We start from the raw sequence: 22,416 nt of genomic DNA, 5'->3' as shown, positions 1-22,416 counted from the left end.
ATGAAATCTATCATGTAACGGGAAAGGCCCTACTTTATCTAACTCCTTAAGTCTTTAAGTCGAGACCAAGTATTAAGAAGTAGCTAAGTAGCTAACTAACGGGACCAAACTGAACCCCGCTTTCAATCAGCCCCACTTTATCCTGTTCAGTCTTGGCGTGGATCCTTCCAAACTATCCCTCAAATATCTTAAGCTAGCCGTTACATTAGTAAAGAAATTCTAGGATAATATATATAATGAGAATAAATATGATCTAAAGATGAAAATTTACCCGACCAAAAGCACATTAGGTTTAGTGAAAGAGACGCGAATAATTGTGTCTAAAGTATTCTGTTAAATAGAGACGATAGAGCGCCTATAATTTAAATAAAGCCTGTGACATCAAGTAAACATGAAGGGTACAATGTATACAATAATATAAGCGCACGTGCTCACATAAACCTATGCCTGAATATGTTTCGCAAAACTGGCTAGCTGCAACCTTCGGATCGGTTTGTGTTGTGCTGTGTTGTATTTTTTTGCCCTGTGTAACACAGCCTTGGTTTAACGATGGGTAAGGACGTCGCCGCTAGTGCGGGTGCGGGGGAGCTCTGAGCTACCTTCGATTAGTGTAGCGCGGCCCAAAGTTCCTGGAAGTTTCATGAGCCCTGAAATATAGCTAGAAAATTTCTTTATTCTGCGCGTTCGAAGAAATATTCGAAGTGTAAGCCTAAGAAGTGCATCCGATCGAGGTATACTGGTATCCAGTTAGACCTGGCCTGCACATGCCACGTATGTACCTGTAAATATCATGGCATATATTAGTTCCCGCCTAGTCTCGCGGTTTTCTTTTCGAGTTGACTAGTAGCTTGCTAGGTTCGGTTATTGCACCCATGTATGTTTGTAGAGGGTCTCCGGCCGGAGTTCTAAACCCAGCTCCTGAGTCCTGACGAGGCTACACATGGCGAATTTCGGATATCACGGCTGCCAATTCGCAGTTGGCCTTCCATGCAGGAGTTGTGAATCTTGGCATATCTTTTTGGTGGCAATTCTTCAGCCGCTCCGACAGGGTTCGAAATATTGAAGCCTCGCCTAAGCGGCTCTAAAGCAGGGAACCGGAGAGGGTACATATATCTAACTAGGGCTCGCAATAATTAATTTGATTTTAAACCTTAAGTGTTGGTGATTCTTGAGCTTTGGATCTCTGTAATCCGATAGAAGTACATATTCAGCTTATAGTTGATATTGTGGATACCCTCGCGGGTGTTCGTCCACGTCTGTGGTGTTCGAATTCAGGACCGCGACTATGATGGTTGGCTGAGGAGATTACCGAATGCTGTATCAAGTTGTACAAACTGTGAATTATGTAATTCGTGAACCTTGAAATTGCCTCCACATCAGATAGACATGGTTGTCTTCTGATCATGACCAACTTGTATTTCCGCCATCTCGGTACTCATCAATCTTCATTGGCCGAAAACGTGCTATGGCGTTCACTTCCAAGGCCTACATCGTGAAGAAATAATTGTCGGCTCGCAGAGCCAAGAATCCCATGGTCAGTTCAAAGTTTCAGCTAGTTGTCACACAATTCCTACCATCTTGCCCGCAATCTGTTCAGGTTGGGACATGTTGGTGTCGATATTGTTTTAAGCCTCATTTTGAGTTGCCGCCCAAACCGGTTTCCGGCCCTGCTTTGCAAATCCGAGCAGCCCAAGGCTGATAAAGAACATATGAAAATGCGTGTGTGTAAAAGAGAGTCGTTGGAAGGCAACCCCGCCCACGAGGTCTATAAATCGGCTGTGTGTCGCATCAAAATTCCAAAATTGTTCTTAAACTAGGCGACCCATCGCAAGGTATCGTTGTTCTGGCGTGTAGTGCCCATATCCCCTTGAGTTTAATCCTCAATATGGCAGTCACTATTTCAAAATTAACACTTTTAGTATTGTACATTTTTGCCTTACTCTCTCCAGTTCTCCAAGCGACAAAAACATTCACCTTAGACCTTCTTGACGAGGCCGAAAAATTTCATGGAGATTTATTTCGGCGACAGGAAGGTAATGGGTGGAGGGGTACCGATATATTATATGTTAGTGATACGGCCATACACGTTACAACGTCGAAACCCTAGCCCCGGCTGCAAATCCGCTAACTAAACTCTACGACGATGTTAACTTAGAACTCAACGATCTTCCAATTTTACGTTGAGGTTAACATTGGTATGTATAATTTGGCTAGTAATATGGACGCGGCAACGTTTTAATTCTAACGTGATACTTCATCGGAACCTAGGCGACAAGAGTAAAAACCTCAGACTAGGGGTCGCTCAGAATCCGTATACGTGGGTCGCAAGCCCGTGGAATAGCACGCAGGATTGCCCGCCTTTGACACAAGAAATTCCCTGTTCAATAACACAAGGGTCTGGATTTTGTGAGTCTCCGGGATGCTGAAATCTTTAATATGGGTAGCAGGAGCTCATAAACTCGTCTGGGAACTATTTAGTTTCACTGTACCCGCCTGACTCCTCTAGTTACCGAAACCTTAGCGGCGATTTCGAGATTGAATACAGAGACAACAGATATGTATGGGCCCGGCTCAAATCGAAAATATCTTCTTGTTTGTTTGAGAAATTTATTTAACGTCTAGGTTTTAGGCTATCGGATATTGGGGCCGAGACAAATTCCGACTCGGCCAATTGACGATCGAAGATGTCAATTTTGGTGTCGGGCGATACTACAATGCAAGTCCGTCTATAGGCTTGGATCGTAGCGATTCTACTATCGAATACCCTTCTTTCCTCGAAGTAATGCAAGAAAAGGATATCATCAACACACCCACATACGGAATTTATGCTGGTGATATCCGTGGAAAAGAGAATTCTGGGAAATCGATTACCTTTGGAGGGATTGATTGTACAAAGTTTACTTTGCCATTAAGGACCTTTAGTAGCCGGACAACCTATGCGCTCGATCTGTTGGGTATTGATATAATCGGCCCCGGGGGGAATGTGGTATCTAAGCCACTGAATCAACCAGAGATATCGCCTGTCACTGCTGATTTGAACTTCGGCACCGCGTAAGAGATTTACTTTTCATGTTCAACTTCCGTTGCCTATATACTAACGATGACTCCTAGTTCAATCCATCTCCCGAGTGATGTATTTGATGTTGTTATGAATGATCTCGGTGCCAAACCAAGCAACGATTACTATATCAATACTCTCCCTCCTGAAGACGCCGGGCTAAACTTTACATTCAGTGACGGCCTCTCCATTTTTGTACCGTACAGGCAAATGCTTGTGTCACTCCCGGACACTCCCTGGTATTTGGTGTTGATTGTGTCAAATGATAGGAACACTGTTATGGGCACGCCTTTTTTCAGGTACGACGCTCTCCCCAGGTATTAATATAATTTGATTGGGTTAATAAATGTCTGCAGGAGTGCCTACGTCTTTTACGACTTTCAAAACGAGGAGTTTTCCGTTGCTCCTGCATTGTACAATGTCACCGCATCAAACGTCGTTGAAGTAGGTGCCAATAATGCCTCTGTATCAGATATCAAGGACCTATGCATCAGTCCGCCACCCCCGCCACCCCCTCTGCCCCCTCCACCTCCACCACCGCCACCGCCACCACCCCATTCAACCCCTATACCCGCGATTGTAGGTGGAACGGTTGGCGGAGTCGCTTTCGTGGCGATTATAGCCATGTGTTACTACATCTTCTTTTATCACCCAAGGCGTCGAAACGCCACTGACGATAGGTCTCAGAGCCTGTACGGCGGAGGAGAAGCGATGACTCAAGCACCTCCTCCACCACCTCCCCATGGTGGATTCGCCAATGAACAATTTTCGCCGACTAAACCTAGTTATTCGTCACCAATCATTTCTCCAGCGTCAGAAACGAGTACGAATCCTTGGAATAGACCCGAAAACGCCCATCTAAATCGGAATCCAAAGGCATATGAGATGATGGGGTAGTAATAAAGGGCAACTCGTCAGGAGGGTTTGAAATTTTGCCTTTCTATAGTCTTCTCTTTAGCACAGAGATTTTCCTTTTGATTTGTAATTAAGTTCAAAGACACGTAATGTTGGAAATGAGGGTATGCATATTTTCATTGCATGATATTGACTGTGACGACAGGCTGGATGTTTGAATGTTGGGTCTTTTCGGGTCTTTGGGAAGTGTGTTGAATTTGTTGCATTTCGTACTTATATCGAAAACCTCTCGTCGATTCCTCGTAATGTATCAGGAATTAATTGGATTTCGTCTCCTTAATTAAATTTAACTTCTAAAATCTCGAACTTTACGTTCCATGAAATCCGTAGATGCCTAGCTTAGCTAATACCGACCCGTCGTAAGCCTTGCTGGAACCGGACTGACCCCGTCCTCAACGCCGGCTGCACGCCAGGCGAATTGCAGGGCCGAAGTCGCAGTTACCCGAATGGGCGACCACACTCGATTGCGCCATTCATTGTTACACCACCGTTCCAGCTTCTCCCTCGACATCCCCAAATTATTCTACAAACCATGTTTCGCACTACAATTCGCAGGTTCTCCACCTCCGTCACACGAGCCTCTGAGTTCGCATACACACAGCGAGTTTCTCAGGCTCAAGGCACCGTCAATGGTTTTGTTGGTGGTATGTTTTCCACTGAGTGCAGCGCCAATATCACCCCACTACGCTGCCGGAAATGCATGACAGAGAGACAAGCCTGAAAATATGGACAGCTAATAACTAAAAGCAATCGGTAGGACACCATTAATCCGTCTCAACAAACTTAGCGATGAGACAGGTTGTGAGATTCTCGGAAAGGCCGAGTTTATGAATCCAGGTGGCAGTGTAAAAGGTCTGTTTCAATTTCATATTCAGGGGAAAGTATAGGGTGCTGACATCACTTGGAAAATAGACCGCGCGGCACTTTATGTCGTCAAGGATGCTGAGGAACGCTCTCTTCTCAAGCCCGGCGGTACTGTTGTTGAAGGCACAGCCGGAAACACCGGTATTGGGCTTGCCCACGTCTGTCGCTCGAAGGGCTACAAATGTGTGATTTACATGCCCAACACACAATCCCAGGGTAAAATCGATCTTCTCCGCCTTCTCGGTGCGGAAGTGTACCCGGTTCCTGCAGTCGCATTCGAAAACCCAGATAATTACAATCACCAGGCGAAACGACATGCTGAAAGATTGGAGAATGCCGTATGGACGAACCAGTTCGATAATACGGCGAACCGACGGGCGCATATCGAAACTACTGGGCCGGAGATTTGGGAACAAACTGGCGGGAAGATTGATGGATTCACTTGCTCCACCGGAACTGGCGGTACACTGGCGGGTATCACGAGATATTTGAAGGAGAAGAGTGATGGGAAGGTTAAGAGTTTTCTAGCGGATCCACCTGGATCGGTGTTGTATTCATACATCACGTCTGGAGGGAAGTTAAACGAGAGGACGGGAAGCTCGATAACGGAGGGTATCGGACAGGGGCGTGTCACTGATAATCTTAAGCCAGATGTCGAACTGGTGGATGATGCGCTGCATATCGCAGATGAGAAGAGTATTGAGATGGTTTACAGGCTGTTGGATGAAGAAGGGCTGTATATGGGGGCCAGCACGGCGTTGAATGTAGTCGCGGCGTATGAGATGGCGAAGATCTTGGGGCCTGGGAAGACAGTCGTTACTGTCTTATGCGATGGAGCGTACCGATATGCCGAAAGACTCTTCAGCAGGAAATGGCTGGAGAGTAAGGGTTTGGTACAGGCGATCCCGCCACACTTGGAGAAGTACATTGTCTTGCCATAGACATATTTTGAACCACCATATACAGCATGTAAAAAAATAAAATCTGGATATCATCAAAAGAATATTGCTTAACTTCTAAGAACTTTTACAAAAAGAGAACTGGGGTTCTCCGCTATATATATATACACCTCCAAAAATAACTTCTAAACTCCTGTTTAACCAACCCACTTCCTAGCGTTTCTAAACATTCTAACCCATGGTCCGAGATGTCCCCAGGTTTTGGCCTCTTCACTCAACCAACTGTGCGCCTGGAGAAGCACCGTTCGCTCTGGATGCGGCATCATAGCCAGCACCCTCCCATCTTCACTCCTCACACCTGTGACGCCCTTCGGACTTCCGTTTGGATTTTCGGGGTACTTCTCGGTAACCTTACCCTCATTATCCACATACCTCAAACTTACGTATCCCTTCTTTTCCAAGCCGTTGACACTGGCTCCATCCTTAAAGACTGCTCGTCCTTCTCCATGTGCGGTTACTATTGGCATCTTCGTTCCCGTCATACCCTGGAAGAAAATGCTCTTCTCCTCCACAACTTCCACCATGCAGACTCTGGCTTCGTACTGCTCACTTTCATTCCTTTCAAAGTTCGGCCAGACACCCTTGGCGCCTGGGATCATTTCCTTCAAGTGGCTCAGGAACTGACATCCGTTACAGACACCAAGGGCGAAAGTATCCTTCCTTTCAAAGAATTCCGCGAATCCCTTTCGAGTCTGTGGGTGTAGCAGCACGGATTTCGCCCATCCAGCTCCAGCACCGAGCACGTCACCGTATGAGAATCCACCACAGGCTGCGATACCGGTGAATGATGTAAGTGATACACCTCCAGAGATGAGGTCTGTCATATGCACATCTACCGGAGTAAACCCTGCCATCAGGAAAGCAAACGCCATCTCAGCGTGTCCGTTGACACCCTGTTCACGGAGGATGGCAACCTTTGGTTTGGAAGTCAACGATGCCGGGATAACCGATTCTATAGGGTCAAAGGTGAGTTGGTAGGATAGACCTGAGTTATTATCGTCTTTGATAGAAGAGTATTCTTGATCTGCGCATGACGGGTTGTCTCGGATCTTTTGCATCTCGAAGGAAGTACGGGCCCAAAGAAGTTGGAGTTCGGAACGGGTAGAGGAGTAGATGGTGTCCTTGTGGTAATGGATTTTGACGGATTGAGGAGAAGCCAATACGGGTTTGGCGATTGTGGAGATAGAGGAGGTATGAATGCCATGGGCGTTCAGAATTCGGCCGAATTCATTAAGATTTGCTTCTTGGATTTGGAATACGGCACCGAGTTCTTCGTTGAACAGAGCCTGTATGGCGTCGGATTCAGAATTTTCGCTGACCAGGCTGTCAAGTCTGATATCTAGACCTGTCCGGCCTGCGAAGGCCATTTCAGCAAGCGTGGTAAAGAGACCACCATCGCTTCGGTCGTGGTACGCAAGGACGATTCCTGATTCTCGAAGTTCTTGAACGGCCTTGAAGAATCCCTTCAACACTGGCACATCTCGAACGTCTGGGACCTCTGAGCCGACTTGTCCGAAAACTTGGGATAGTGCACTGCCTCCAAGTGCGCGAGCTCCCTGGGCAAGATCAACGAACAAGAGGAGAGTGTTCTCATCTCGAACAAGAGCAGGAGTCCAAGTCCTCCTGATATCGGCTACCGCGCAGAAAGCAGTGACAACAAGTGAGATCGGAGCTGTAACCTCGTCACTCTTACCCCATTTCATTTTCATGCTCATCGAGTCTTTACCGACTGGGATCGAAACACCGAGTTTAGGGCATAGGTCCAAACCAACAGCCTCGACAGCTTCGTATAATGCAGCGCCCTCACCTGGGTGGCTACCGGCGGCCATCCAGTTAGCAGATAGGCGGACACGCTCGAGGCCTCCCAAGATATCAGCTGCGGCTAGATTCGTCAAGGATTCTGCCACAGCCATTCTGGCCGACGAGGCTGGTGAAACCAGTGCCAGAATTGGACGTTCACCCATTGCCATCGCCTCTCCTGTCGTAACGTCCGGAGAAAGCGAAGTTGCGGTGACTCCGACGTCTGCGACAGGTGTTTGCCATGGACCAACCATCTGGTCTCGAACCACCAGACCAGTGACACTTCTGTCTCCGATTGTGATCAAAAATTGCTTCGATCCGACAGATGGCAGAGTAAGAACCCTCTCGATAGCTTCGGGCAGCGAGGACTCGGGCGCCTTAGGAAGATACTGCTTCAAAGAAGCATCAAATGTTGGTAGTTGTAGCTTCCTCGTCTTGACATCCTTATGCATCTTTGGTGGCTTTCCGAAAAGTGTCGACATTGGTAGATCAATTGGAACTGGATGCTCTTTCGACTCCTTGTCTGTTAAGACCAATCTCTGCTCCTCTTCGCTACCACCAACAGCTCTTCCCACAACCCTAAACCCGCATCTCTCTCTTCTAGCCATCTTCTCGAAAACTTCCAAACCTTCCTCCGCGACGGCAAGCACGTATCTTTCCTGTGCTTCACAGCACCAAATTTGCAATGGGCTCATGCTCTTATCTGCGCTCTCCACATCCCTGAGCTCAAATTTCGCTCCAAGTCCTGCGTCGTGAACTAGCTCCGGTAGCGCATTGGATAAACCACCCGCACCAACGTCGTGAATAGACCGGATAGGGTTGTGGTCACCCAATGCCGTACAAGCATCGATAACCATCTGAGCCCTCCTCTGCATTTCCGGGTTTCCTCTTTGAACGGAGGCAAAATCTAATTCAACAGACCCTTCACCAGATGCCACACTTGAGGCAGCCCCACCTCCCAATCCAATCAACATTGCTGGCCCTCCGAGTACAATCAAGTATGCGCCGGGGTTGATGGCTCCCTTCTCCTTTAGTGCATGTTGCGGCCTAATTGTTCCCAATCCACCAGCGATCATAATCGGCTTGTGATACCCTCTCACCTCCTCTGCCTTTCCTTCGGTAACAGGAACCGGCACATTGGTTGTCAACGTTCTAAAGTACCCGGTAATGCACGGCCTTCCAAATTCATTGTTGAATGCTGCACTACCAATTGGCGCTTCGAGCATGATATCTAAGGACGAAGCAATGTGATATGGTTTTCCAACATCCAATTCCCATGGTCGTTTATAATCTGGAATCAAAAGATCAGAAACGTTGAACCCCGCCAATCCAGCCTTTGGCTTCGAACCCCGCCCGACGGCGCCCTCATCACGGATCTCACCACCAGATCCAGTAGCCGCACCGGGATATGGAGAAACAGCGGTAGGGTGGTTATGTGTCTCCACCTTTGCCACGAAATGCACAGTCTCATCCGTCAATGTCCAGTCCCCAGTCTTATTAGGGGCCCAAAATGTGGCCTTTGAACCTTCCAACACGGCTGCGTTATCTGAGTATGCGGAAATTGTATGGTTCGGGCTATTCCTATGAGTATTCCTGATCATCCCGAACAAAGAGTTTGGCTTATCGACTCCATCGATGGTCCATGACGCATTGAATTGTTTGTGACGACAATGTTCGGAGTTGACTTGAGCGAACATAAAAAGTTCCACATCATAGGGGTCCCGTGGGCAGGCACCATTGGGTGAGAAGGCATTTAAAAGGTAAGACTTTTCAGAGGCATCGAGGGCGAGACCGTAGGCTTTATTGGCAGCTTCAAGGGTTTCGGCAGGATTTGAAGTAGTGGTGAGGTTGATTTGAGTCGCTAGGGCTGGAGTGGTAGAAGCAAGAGAGAGTGAGGATATTGGCATAGTCGGAGTGAGAGTCTATGATAGGATGGATGAGCATCGGGTCTAACGGATGAAATATTAAGAACGAATACTAACCTGCGTCATTCGATCATGAAGAATGTTGCTGAAGGAGCTAACATCCAGCTTGCTCGCATCGCCACTAAACTTAAGCGCAAACGCGACACCTCTTTCAATACGAGTGACTAGATTTTCCATATCACACACATGCGCAATACTTGTCGCCTTCGACGACCATGGCGAAATAGTTTCCGGCCTTGGACTTGCGAACAAGACAAGAACATCCTCAAGACCATTGACGTTAAACTCCGGATTTTCAATCGCATCCTTCAACAATTGAGTTGGTGGATCAGTAACATCGGCTTCGTCGCCATACCGGAGCAACTGGTCAAGTATCTGGCGCTCCTTACTGCGAACATTTTGCAAAGTCGCAAGAGCATTCACATTGGTGACTTGGATGTAGTGGACATGAAGACTAGATATCGTTTCCAGGCGGACGAATGTTGAAGATGGAAGTTTTGAGTTTATGGATTTTGTAAGTTCTGCGATACGGAATGAGGAAAGAGCAGGAGAGCCTGGTAGGGGAAACCAGGTTGTAGTGGACATTGTGACTTGCTAGAAGCATTAATAGTCAGTATCAGATTGAAAAGACTGGATTGTAATAGTTTCTTGAAAGGAAAAATGTACAAGAGAACTCACCTACTTTTCAAGTGCTCAGCGCCTCCGGACCAGCTTCATTGACAGAGAGTAGTAAAGGAAAAGAAAACCCAAAAATTCAACCGGTCACAATTTTCATCGGCGGCGGCGAGGGAACTAAAAAGGTGGGCTGCTGCAAGGTGGGATGTGTTGCATATGTCGTCCCTATCGATTAGATTAGATTAGATTTAGATCACGAGACTGAGATAAAATCTGATTAGATTTTCCTCATTAGGAGCGTTAGTAAACAAAGAAACAACAGCTCGTGCAAGCAACTTCGCAAGCTCAACTGCTGGGATAGCTACCGAGCACATCCCACTTATTCCTCGCGCGTGATCAAGCTATAGTTTTGCTTCAATTGACTGTCTATTATCGCATAGAACCATACTCGAATCGACGACAATATCGGAATATCTACCACAATGCCGCCTCGGAAAGCCAGCGCAACCTCTGGCACGCGAAAAACACGAGCTACCAAAGCTACTAAAGCTACTAAAACCTCCAAAGAAAAAGAAGCTGCTGTCGTCGCGGTAGCGGTAGCATTATCCCAAGCTTCAGCTTCGGTCTCTCCGCCTCCGGACGTACCGCAATACACACCTCTTCAAAAGGCCATTCAAACTTCCTTTAGCTCTGCCCAGGGCTCAACTGCCACGCACCGAAAACTCGTGGTCGCATTGCGAGCTACACAAGAGAAATGCGCCAAGGAAGGAATGAGGGCCGAAAAGGCGTTTTGTGTGGAATTTGTACGATGTTTAAATCGTGCTCTTGTCGTCAAAAAGGGAGAGGCGGTTGGGGACCGGATATTGAGATTTTGTGATTCGTTTGTTAGGCATATTTATGAAAAGGGTGGGTTAATACCGTCCGTATATGTTGGAGCATGGAGACTAATAAGGGTTATGGTGGATAGAATTGAAGGATAGGAAGGCCGCAAAGACCAGCGATGGTGATGTAGAGATGCAGGTAGATGATGAGGAAGACGATCAATTACCGCCATCTTGCACGACTCGCTTTACACGGTTCCTTCTCGCACACCTCGCGAAGGGCCTTACAGCAGCCAACAAAATCGTTCGATTTCGCGTCTGCCAGTTTTTCGCGTTGACACTGAGCTCAATACCCGCCCTCGATGAGCATTCATTTGCTATATTGAAGAAAGGGCTGGTAAGGAGGATGTATGATCGAGAGTCCAATATCAGAGGGCAAGCAGCGCTGGCGCTGATGAGACTCGGATTTGGTGCCTCAGAAGAAGAAGAGGAAGAGGAAGAAGACGACGATGACGATGATGAGGGCCTGGTGCAAAACACCGTAGTTGGAAGACTAGTAGATAGGCTCTCGGGTGATAACAGCGCGTACGTCCGTGCCCAAGCGTATAATAATTCGATAGCCGCTAACTTGATTATCTATCAGTGAGGTCCGCCGAGCTATTTTGATGAATCTAAATCATACACCATTGACCCTTCCACATCTCCTAGAGAGATCTCGGGATCTTGACGCGTTAACACGCCGCCTGGTCTACTCCAGAACTCTGCCTTCTCTTGGAGACTTTCGTCTACTTACAATTTCCATGCGAGAAAAGATTCTCCGATGGGGTCTTCAAGATCGTGATCTAGCTGTTAGAAGGGCTGCAGAAAAGGCATTCGTCGACAACTGGGTCTCTAACGCTGACGGCGACATCCTCGAGGTTCTTGAGCGATTGGATGTCGTTAACAGCAAAGTCGCAGAAATGGCAATGGAAGCATATTGGCAGCACGGGAATTCGGTCGAAAAGGCGTTTAGTGAGGAGTTCTGGAACGATCTCACTGCGGAGTCAATCTTCTTGGTCCGGACATTCCATGACTATTGTCGCGATCCCAAGACCAAGAATGACCATCACATCGACGAAAAAATTCCCGAGGTTACAACGATGGCTCTTATTATCCAGAAGTACATTAACCTTTTAATCGAATCCCCACTAGGAGTCCCGGTCAATGCTTCTGGAAGTGCCAACGCTCAGCCAAAGGACTCTGCCGAGATCGAATTCATTGTCGAACAACTTCTTTTAATAGCCCTTAAAGCCGACTACGGTGACGAAATTGGTCGTCGTGCGATGTTTGCTTTGCTTCGAGAATCACTCGCAATCGTGGATTTACCAGAAGCGACTGTCAGCCGTATCATAGAGGTGATGCGCAAAGTTTCCGGCGGAGAACGAGAGTTTTGCAGCGTAACATTGGAAATCATAGCAGAAGTGCACGACACAATCGCACCAGAGGAAGAACCAGCAGTCGACGGAGATGATAACGACAGCTTCCACTCGGCACAGTCGGAGCCAGAAGATGAACGGCCCAAGAAAAAGCACAAAACTAAACAGAAGGCAAAGACACCAAGGATCGGTGATAGTGATGATGAAATGATGGATCTGGATGATGAAGAATCAGACGAGAAGGCGATCAAGGAGATGGTTACAAATCTCAGATGTCTCTTTATTGCGCAGTGTATGCTTGAGAATGTTGAGGGCGATCTTAGTTCGAACGCTCATTTAGCAACCATGTTGAATGGTCTCATCGTTCCAGCCGTACGCTCGCAAGAGGCCCCGATAAGAGAAAGAGGCCTGAGGTGTCTGGGATTATGCTGTCTGCTGGATAAGCCACTCGCCGAAGAAAATCTGACGCTGTTCGCCCACTGCTTCAACAAGGGGCATGAAGAGTTACAGGTTGAGGCAGCGCACATTATTTGCGATATGTTGGTGATCCACGGGACCACACTTTTTGAAAGCGAGAAATGTCAGATCGAGCAGAAGACATTGTACAAGATGTTCGGAAAGGCAACGAAGTTGGAGGATAGCCCCGAGACACAAGCAGCTTGTGTCGAGGTTCTTTGTAAGTTATTTTTGGCAAAGGTAGTTGAGGATGATGACGTATGTATTCCTTTCTCCGTTCATATTCACGAAATATATATCCGATGCTAACAAGGGGGGAGCACAGCTGCTCAAAGCCATGGTCATCGCTTACTTCGACCCTTCGACAAACGAGAACTTAACACTTCGCCAAACGCTTTCGTACTTCCTCCCGGTTTATTGCCACTCACGAGATGACAACCAGGTCCGAATGCAGCGTATAATAGTCGCCACTCTTCATACCCTAATAGGATTGTTTGCAAACCTCGATGAAGGTGAGGAGATGGTTACGCCAGCGAATATAACGAACCAGATGACAGATTGGACGGATCCAAGAAAGGTGTTTAAGGCAGAGACTATGTTGGAAGGGGCGGTTAACTGGGACGTACATGTTGATCTGGCAACCGATATCGTGGGAAGAATTGTAACAGGGAGTACAAGCACGTTTAACATCTATATCCCGGGTGCGCGTTTACCTTGAAAGCTAATACGATTGGGTTATCGTAGAGGAGGAAAAGAAGATTCTTTGCCAGTTCCTGGGGAAGCTTGTCATTAGTCCCTTTGCATCCGCCGAGAAACTACGCGATTTATCCGATCAAACCACAGAACTTACCGGATCCAAAGCCGTCACGGACGCTGTTTCCAGAAACGCACTTGTCAAATTCGAAGCCAGTCTACAGAAAGTTATTGCACAACAGGAAGAAGGGCCTAGAAGTCGCCCAGGTACTAGAGGTAGCGCTGGTAGTTCCGGAGGCGGCGGCGATGCCGCTGGCGATGAAGACGGGGAATTAGGAGGGGAAACAAATATTGTAAGTGAGATGGGCGACTTGAAAATCGCCAATTCAATCAAACGGCAACGGACAGCGGCTAATGTCGAGAAGGCGGAAACCGACGGGGAGACAGACCGTGAGGAAGATCCGAAGGAGGAAGAAGAGGAAGAAGAGGACGATTCGTAAGGTTTTCATTATAGATTATGACTTTGATATGATACGGCAGACTTTTTTTGATTGGGTTGGTATCTCGGTGTTTTAGGGCGGCATTCGTTTATATCATGCATAAAAGCACGGGCACGATTGGATGATGACAAGATGGAAGCACGTCCATTATTAGATGATTAATTTGATTAATTTCAGGTGTCTATAATGTCCGTTTCATCATGAAAGTGTTATGTGACATTACTAAAAGAACGTGCATGCAATGTTCATTCCCTCAACTTTGCAAAACGGAATCCATCCGTTCGTTGGAAGGCACAGTAGGTGGGATCAAAAATTAAAAGGATTAACTATTGACCAAAGAAACGCGTCCGTGCTCCCCAATATCAGCCTTGAGTAGTTTTCTGGCACCTGTCAGAAGATGATCAAAGTTGAAGCTGCCAGGGTATAAGGAAATTAACAAGAGCAAGTTCTACCCAATACCCAACAAGGTATTTACTTGCTTCTCTTGTAAATCTTGTTCAAGAAGTTGGTCAAGACATCCTTCTTGAAACCAGTCGTCTCGTCTATACCTTCGATCATCGTTCTGATCTTACCGACGGCGGTTTCTTCGTAGTCTTGGTATCTCCTCTCAAGTTCCAAGTCCAAGAAAACCTGCTTGACTCTAGCTTCCGCGACATCGTCCTTCTTTCCGTAGTTGTCATCAAGGATCTGGCGCTGTTCTGGGGTAGCGATAGAGAGAGCCTGGTTGATGAGCCAACCGCACTTGTTGTCCTTGATGTCGGTACCAATCTTGCCAATATGCTCTGGGTCACCATAGCAATCAAGGTAGTCATCCTGGATCTGGAAGTACTCGCCCAATGGGATAAGGACATCGTGGGCCTGCTTGAGGTTCTCCGGTGTAGCAACACCGGCCATATACATAGCCAAAGCGACAGGCAGGTAGAAAGAGTAGTAGGCGGTCTTGAAGATGACGATGAAGGAGTGCTTCTCGAGAGAGAATTTGGAGAGATCGACATGGTCCTCTGGAGCGGTGATCAGGTCAAGCAGCTGGCCGAGTTCGGTCTGGAAGCTGACATCGTGGAAGAGTTCTAGGAGATCGATGTAGTAGGGAGCATTACGGAAGTGCTTCTTGAGAAGGACGTAGATGGCAGATTCGAGCATGAAAGCATCGTTGATGGCGATGTTACCAACACCCTCGTGGAGGTACCAGCATGGGCTGCCACGACGGGTCTTGGAGCTATCCATGATATCATCGGCGACGAGGAAGAAAGCTTGGAGCTATAGTCCCCAAAATTAGCACCTTTTCTAACGTTGGATTGGGTGTGAAGGAAGCATACCAATTCGGTGCACCATCCGAGGATGGCACTACGAAGGTAGTCTTCGTCGGAGAGCTTATCTTGGTTGGTGAGGGTACTGTAAGTATCGACGACGGACATGCCTCGATTGCATTTTCCACCGACGGAATTGTGCTCTAGAACCTATTATAAAGCGGATAAAAGCCTTGTATTAGCCAAACTGATGGTTCTACGATGCCAATGAACGATGATAGGAGCTCACCTTTCGGTACCAAGCAGCAGCCTCAGAGGGGATCTTGTAGCTCTCCAAGACGCCCATAATCTCGTCAACGAGAAGAGGGAAAACGGCCTCAAACTCTTTTAGTGTGGTTTTGCCCATTTTTATATGATGCCGAAGACGATTGGCGCACGTGGTAGAAGCAATGAGGTTGTGACGATGGTTTTCAAAGAAGAGTGGTGGTGAGGTGGGGAGAGGTTAGGTGTGTTGGGAGGGGTGAAGAATGAAGCTCGACGCTGTACAGCTAGCTCACTTTGATGAAGCAGAAAAACGTACCTGCAGACGACAAGTTTCGGTCATAAATATACCAGACTACAGACGACACACCACAGCTAGAGAGACCCACAATTTATATCTTCACCTCTAGGAACATCGGACGGACCGGCCTTCCATGTCATTCTCAACGAATTTAAGAGGTCGCTAGCATGTTCTCTCAATGCACATCCAGGCCCATAGCAAGCTTACGCCGGAGAAAAGACCGCTCGCGAGAATGGGCGCCGGCGAGCGACATGGAGGGACAGCCAAGCCCGAGGCCAGGGACGAGCTAAGCTAACTCACTCCCATACACAATACCCGACGATAGCATCGCTGCGGATCATCTTGTCGCATTCGGACCCTTCGTGAGACCTACCCAAGGAATGTTGGGAGGTTGTTCATGCAGAATATTGAGATAGAACTGGAGGGACCCGTGAGATTATTATGTCACAGAACTAAGGTTCTTTCGTGCAGCGGCAGTACATGCCCGACCATCCACGTTTTTTTGATAGTATCATATCCCCTTCTCTCTATTCCTCCAACTATCGGCTACTCTTGACGAAGCTAAAATGAAGGTGTTTTTTAAAAATAAATTTGATTTTTTGATTTTCTGTATTTTCGGTGCTAGTAAAAGTCAGGTCGGTAACACCATCAGGGTTGCTAGTGCACATGGTCGTGGTTTGGGTTGTTTTGATAGCGTTGGAAATGCATCGAATGGGCAGCTATTGATATCAACCATCCTCTCTCTGGGCTCCAGCATCAACATCGAACATCAACATCCACTCAGAATTTGCCAACTGCAACCATCCGAAGTCCAAGCGCTTCTTCTACGGCCTTCTACCGTCAAGGATATAGCTACTACCTAAGCCGTATCGGTAGCTTATAGGCTATCCGCGAAGCTCTAACCATCCTGCCGAGAAATTCAAGCTTGAACCGCGTCTTCGTTCCACCTTCCTCAACACCATTTTGGTCGTCGTTTTGCAACAATAACAACACCGAAGACCAGGCTTCTTTAGCGTATTCGTACCACAAACGCTCAAGACAGGCCGTTCCTATAGGGCACAAGGCCGAAGCCAAGTTATTACCCGCTGGGACGTAGCAGCAAACGTTTTTGCCACGTGGTTGTGGGGACAATCCTGGCATTGCACAACATATATCGTCCCTGTGATCCGGGCATGTCAAATACCGATCTTTAACCTTGAAAGGTCCTTGAGATACACCTGAAGTCAGTTAAATCTAGTTCTATCTGATCAGGGACTGGACCCATACTTCTCATTTTGTCCTCGTGATACAGTCGGGCAATCTCCCCTCTAAAGAGATTACTCGTTTCTTCTCCCTAGCTCGGAAACTCTATCTGGAAGGAAAAGATGGCCTCCCCGGCAGCTCCTGAGCTCGCTAAGCACGATCTCATGATATTACGGAAGGATTTACGGATTGCAGCCAGGAGAAGCTCGGAAAGATGCCTTTTCCATGCCGCTAAATGGTATGTACCTCCAATCCCATCCGTTTTAGCTAGATGTTACCTCCCGGATACTCCTTCCCTCAATATACCCGCCCCTTCAACTAAAAAACAAAAGGGGACTTTCGAAATTCTGGAAGTTATTGGGTGTAGCATCGAATGACGCATTCTATTCCACGTTTTTTTTTTTCAAAAGTTGAAGAGCGTAACTCCGTTCCTTCACTGTCTTTGACTGTTACACTCTGTGATACTTACATATATGCTAATTCCGGCGAAATATTAGGCTAGCTGAGCAATTAAATTCTCTCCCTCAAAATGTCCCTTCATCGCATCATTATTTGAAAGATCAGTCTTCACTACCCCATGACGGACTTGACACTTTTGTTAATGACGACGAAGAAGACAAGTACCATCTTGCTAAATCTTATTTCAATGTAAATGAATTCGATCGAGCAGCGAGGGTGGTGGAGGGGTGTGTTAGTTCAAAGGCGGCATTTTTGTGCTTGTATGCAAAATTTATGGTAGGTTATGCTTCGGCCTGAATCCTAGAGTATCGTGGCGCTAATGTCCTCCGACAGGCCGGCGAAAAGAGGAAAGACGAAGAAAGCGAGATGGTACTAGGGCCGCTGGACGGGAATGTAACAGCAAATAAGGAGCTGCCCATCTTGACTAAGAAGCTCGAAACCATGCTCGCAGACAACAAAGAGGATACATTTTTGCTATATCTGTAAGTAACCCTTGTTGCCCTCTTAGAGAAAGTGACAGGATTAATATGGCGGATGCAGCTATGGCGTAGTACTGCTCAAACAACGGAATGAGAAGCCAGCTTACCAGGCGCTGGTCCGGTCTGTGATATCTTACCCATACAATTGGGCTACTTGGGATGAGCTCAAGACCATCACCCGATCGGTTGAAGATGTAAGATTATGCAGTCTGTTTTCCGCTTCATTTTACAATATCTAACGAAGTTTAGGTCAATCGGGTCATGCAGGATTTGCCAGATCATCTCATGACACGCTTTTTCCAACTTTTGGCATCACAAGAACTTTACCACGTCAATGAGGCCGTCTATACTCTAGTCGAACAATTGACAGAAGTTTTTCCGAGGAGTTCGTGGTTGAAAAGCCAAAGAGCCTTGTTATCTTATCATGTCAAAGGTATTGTCTGATGTCCCGCCTCGCAACAAAAGTTTAAAGCTAACACATTCTCAGATTATGAGGAGTCGGAAAAGATATTCGACGAAATCATGCAAAATGACCCTTATCGCCTTGACTTCCTGGACCACTATTCGAACATTCTCTATGTCATGGATAAGCGCTCGAAGCTGGCATTCGTCGCCCAAGTCGCATCTGCAACCGACAAATTCCGCCCGGAAACCTGCTGTGTAATCGGAAATTATTTTTCAATGCGCTCTGAGCATGAAAAGAGCATTATGTATTTCCGTCGCGCCCTCAACCTCGATCGCAACTTCCTATCAGCATGGACTCTCCTCGGTCACGAATTCGTCGAATTGAAGAATACACACGCAGCAATCGAATCCTACCGCCGGGCCATCGATGTAAACCGAAAGGACTACCGCGCATGGTATGGCCTCGGCCAGGCATACGAAGTGCTCGAAATGAATTACTACGCCCTTTACTACTACCAACGTGCAGGCGCCCTTCGCCCATATGATAGTCAAATGTGGGCCGCAATGGCTGCCTGTTACGAAAAGATGAACCGTCCAGACGACGCAATCAAGTCTTATAAGCGCGCATTATCCGGTAATGCCGGAAGTTCTGCAGCAGCTGCAAATCAATGGGATGACTTTGAATTGAACACCAAGACGCTAATAAAGATTGCAAAATTGTATGAACGGGTCAAGAGAAGTGATGAGGCGGTGCATTATATGGAGATGTGTTTGAAGGCCGAGCCGGATTTGGGACCTAGTGAGGATATTGCGACGGCGAAGAATTGGTTGGCACATTATGAGAAGGATAGGTTGAATTTGGGGAGGGCTTTGCAGCTGGCGCAGGAGTTGTTTGATGCCGGGTTGATGGTTGAGGATTCAAGAGCTATGGTGAGAGATATCAGGAATCAGTTGGACATGGACCATCCGAGGATATGAACCGCTTGGTGCTCATCTATGCAGCGCGAGAAAGCTACTTTTTTTTCTGAAATTAGATCTATCTTAGTTTCGAGTGTTCACTCCGGAGTGCGCATATAACCGGCCACCCCTATCACCACATATACATAGATCAATTACGCCAGTCAACGCCAGTCAACGCCTATTAGCGTGCTTCTCTTGAGTTTAATAGTCGCGGTCCGCGACCAAAGTGTTGGGTTTTCCATTGTCTTCCCCAAATCGTTAGCCAGGGATGCGGCCAGCTGACGGCCAGCTGACGGCCAGGGATGTATAAATGTTTAGGAGCTTGGGTATCAAGAACCGAATATACAACTTCACATTAAGTCCAGTTACGCACCCGCCCTACTTTGTAAGAGCTTGTTACTAGGCAAAGTTTTCATGAATCACTTCCTGTTGCCTCAGCAGATACTATAGCTATTTGATTATCTAGCATAAGCCACATACTATAATCCCCACCACAGCCAACGTTTGGTTTTACTTAAATCTGTGTCCACTCACAAATATAATTTTTTCAAAATGCCCACCCTCGAGGTTCTTCTTTCTCCACTCCCGGAAGCTGAAATAACTAGTGGCAACAAGGACATTCAGGTTACACAACTCTCCTACGACTCAAGAGAGGTCGTCATTGGCTCTGCGCTTATCTGCGTCCCGCTGGATGAAGACTTGTATGAGGAATTCAACGATGAAAAACGAGGCAGGATGGTTACTATCGCATTGGATGCCATAAAACGGGGCGCAGTGGCTATCGTAGCCGAAGGCAAGGACATACTTTCAAGCCTACCGGATTCAGTCACGAGAGTATTCGTCCCCGACGCACGAAAGGCGTTAGCACTCATGGCTGCTGAATTCTATGACCATCCGTCGAGGAAGATAGTGTTAGTGGGAGTAACCGGCACGAATGGCAAAACTACCACAGCAAACCTTACGGCCAATATATTTCGCCATGCCGGCTTCAAGTCTGTTGGTGTTATCGGAACTCTCGGAGCAACGACGGAAAATACTTCGGTCGATCTTGGTACCTCTACTACACCAAGAAGTTTAGATATCCAGAGACTACTATCTAGGTTCCTAGACGCCGGAGTCGAGGCTGTAGCTATGGAAGTTTCAAGTCATGGTCTGGCACTTCAGCGGGCGGTAGGGTGTGCTTTTGACGCTGCAATATTTACGAATCTCACCCAGGATCATTTGGATTTCCATAAATCTATGGAAGAATATTGGGCGGCAAAGACGTTGTTCTTTACAGATATTGCAAAATATTCCATGCAGTTTAAACGCTTTGCTGCAGTTATTAACACGGACGACAAACACGGTCGCAAGTTGATTGATGGTGTCATAAAAGAGGCGGCTTACGAATGTACTACCTACAGTATCGCGGAAAATTCAGACATCAAGGCTGAAAAAATCGAGATTTCACACCGCAACCTAGGGTTTTCTGTTAAAAAGTATGGAGAACACGGCTCGATACCCTTCAATGTCCCTCTAGTCGGACGCTTCAACATCTACAACTGCCTTGCTTCGATCTCTGTTGGCCGTCATCTCAAAATCCCTCCTGAAACCCTCCAAGAAGGGTTAAGCTCTGCCAAAGCGCCAACAGGACGCATGGAATTCATCGATGAAGGACAGCAATTCACCGTCATTGTCGACTTTGCACACACCCCTGATGCACTAGAACAAATACTTACTGCGCTCAAAGAATCTGTCACAGGCAGATTGATTTGTGTATTCGGGTGTGGCGGCTGCCGAGATAGGTCGAAGCGTGTAAATATGGGTTCCGTAGTTGCAAGACTCGCTGATTTGGCCATAATTACAAGCGACAACCCCCGAATGGAAGATCCTCAAAGGATTGCGGAGGATATTTTGGTGGGTGTTAAGAATAAGGGTAAGGAATCTATGACAAAAGTCGAAATAGACAGAAGGAAGGCGATTAAATATGCATTGGAAATTGCAAAGGAGGGCGATACTGTCGTTTTTGCTGGGAAGGGACATGAGAAATACCAAATTATGAATGGTCAGAAAACAATCTTTGATGAGAGAGGGATTGTGAGAGAGACTTTGAGAAATAAGTTGAAGGTCATAGGCCAGCCATTACTGACATGAAGTCCATTTGAAAATTCGAGGCACAAGCACTAGCATACAAAGTAACCACGGACTTAGCGTACTAGTATCAGAGTTACGATACATTAAATACACATTAGATGATTCTTTGGGTTCGATTCTTTCGAACTTGATGGAACAATGACTCGTGTGTTCAAGATCGATACTGATATACCCCGTCAGTGCCAAGTTTCACGCTGGCATGCAAAGAAAATAGATTAATTACTCGGTACTTACGAACCTCCTTATTGATCAATCGAGAGGACGAAACTCGAATTCTTTTATAAACTTCGGTCTTTCCAGAACCTGGCTGGGCCAAACCCGTAGCCATGTAGGATGCACCAAGTCTAGCAGATATATCCCACCGCCAGTTATAAACAGCCTAAGCCTAGAAACTCTCTTCATATTTGTGCATATATCATGTGCAGCACAGGAAATCTTCGGATCCAAGATGACCTTTAGTTCTCCGGTTGGACCTTCTAGATTTTAGCCTTCGAATTTCCTTTAGCGCAGTAAACAATTTCACATATACTACAAACCAGAGCAAAAATGCCCAAATAACGTTATCTCCCACCATGAACTCGGGCCGTTGAAGTCGGATAAAGTCCGAATCTCGTAGACGCAGTGCCTAATTCGGAAATATAACATCATCAACTCAATATTCAACGAACAGCTAGACCACATAGGATTCAGATTCAACCATGCGATGCCGCCCGGAGCGACGTCCAAATATACGCGCCTGGCAGGATTGAGTCATCAAACCGTGATGAAGAGCCCACAGAACGCTCTTCTATACTGCCGGATAATGCACCGCGCCAGCTGGATTCCCACAAACATTTTTTGTCTTTCCCTCAGAAGAGACCTCACGGGTACTTAGTCTCCTTGCCACTTGCTCTTTCCTCTCCTTCACC

General features: G+C 47.0%; 7 protein-coding genes across 8 annotated transcripts; 5 read left to right on the top strand and 2 right to left on the bottom strand.

Annotated features, from left to right (window-relative positions):
* Positions 1-1,885: 1,885 nt before the first annotated feature.
* On the top strand, positions 1,886-3,955 carry DFL_002212 (uncharacterized protein; the record flags this gene model as incomplete). Of its 2 annotated transcripts, XM_067630966.1 has the most annotated exons (8): positions 1,886-2,065; positions 2,156-2,195; positions 2,269-2,317; positions 2,395-2,406; positions 2,507-2,558; positions 2,630-3,051; positions 3,112-3,357; positions 3,415-3,955. In XM_067630966.1, 8 exons carry the CDS (start codon positions 1,886-1,888, stop codon positions 3,953-3,955), a joined length of 1,542 nt encoding a protein of 513 aa, XP_067493557.1. The 2 variants fall into 2 exon arrangements, with proteins under 2 accessions (XP_067493557.1, XP_067493556.1); XM_067630965.1 differs by having other exon boundaries at positions 2,269-2,406; positions 2,479-2,558.
* A 550-nt stretch (positions 3,956-4,505) lies between these two features.
* Positions 4,506-5,778, top strand: DFL_002211 (uncharacterized protein; the record flags this gene model as incomplete). The annotated part of the gene is made up of 3 exons (XM_067630964.1): positions 4,506-4,617; positions 4,721-4,825; positions 4,886-5,778. 3 exons carry the CDS (start codon positions 4,506-4,508, stop codon positions 5,776-5,778), a joined length of 1,110 nt encoding a protein of 369 aa, XP_067493555.1.
* Positions 5,779-5,933: 155 nt separating this feature from the next.
* Positions 5,934-10,106, bottom strand: DFL_002210 (uncharacterized protein; the record flags this gene model as incomplete). The annotated part of the gene is made up of 2 exons (XM_067630963.1): positions 5,934-9,518; positions 9,579-10,106. 2 exons carry the CDS (start codon positions 10,104-10,106, stop codon positions 5,934-5,936), a joined length of 4,113 nt encoding a protein of 1,370 aa, XP_067493554.1.
* Positions 10,107-10,618: 512 nt separating this feature from the next.
* DFL_002209 (uncharacterized protein) lies at positions 10,619-14,021 on the top strand (the record flags this gene model as incomplete). The annotated part of the gene is made up of 6 exons (XM_067630961.1): positions 10,619-11,042; positions 11,104-11,542; positions 11,601-13,086; positions 13,154-13,505; positions 13,573-13,874; positions 13,947-14,021. 6 exons carry the CDS (start codon positions 10,619-10,621, stop codon positions 14,019-14,021), a joined length of 3,078 nt encoding a protein of 1,025 aa, XP_067493553.1.
* A 471-nt stretch (positions 14,022-14,492) lies between these two features.
* Positions 14,493-15,674, bottom strand: DFL_002208 (uncharacterized protein; the record flags this gene model as incomplete). The annotated part of the gene is made up of 3 exons (XM_067630960.1): positions 14,493-15,278; positions 15,338-15,478; positions 15,558-15,674. 3 exons carry the CDS (start codon positions 15,672-15,674, stop codon positions 14,493-14,495), a joined length of 1,044 nt encoding a protein of 347 aa, XP_067493552.1.
* A 1,520-nt stretch (positions 15,675-17,194) lies between these two features.
* On the top strand, positions 17,195-19,393 carry DFL_002207 (uncharacterized protein; the record flags this gene model as incomplete). The annotated part of the gene is made up of 6 exons (XM_067630959.1): positions 17,195-17,310; positions 17,570-17,807; positions 17,865-18,013; positions 18,072-18,204; positions 18,260-18,443; positions 18,498-19,393. 6 exons carry the CDS (start codon positions 17,195-17,197, stop codon positions 19,391-19,393), a joined length of 1,716 nt encoding a protein of 571 aa, XP_067493551.1.
* A 534-nt stretch (positions 19,394-19,927) lies between these two features.
* DFL_002206 (uncharacterized protein) lies at positions 19,928-21,508 on the top strand (the record flags this gene model as incomplete). The annotated part of the gene is made up of 1 exon (XM_067630958.1): positions 19,928-21,508. One exon carries the CDS (start codon positions 19,928-19,930, stop codon positions 21,506-21,508), a length of 1,581 nt encoding a protein of 526 aa, XP_067493550.1.
* Positions 21,509-22,416: the final 908 nt, after the last annotated feature.

Source organism: Arthrobotrys flagrans (genome assembly GCF_004000055.1).
Source record: "Arthrobotrys flagrans strain CBS H-5679 chromosome Unknown unitig_3, whole genome shotgun sequence".
In the NCBI taxonomy this organism is placed as follows: Eukaryota; Fungi; Ascomycota; class Orbiliomycetes; order Orbiliales; family Orbiliaceae; genus Arthrobotrys; species Arthrobotrys flagrans.
This window is presented reverse-complemented; position numbering and strand designations above follow the sequence as displayed.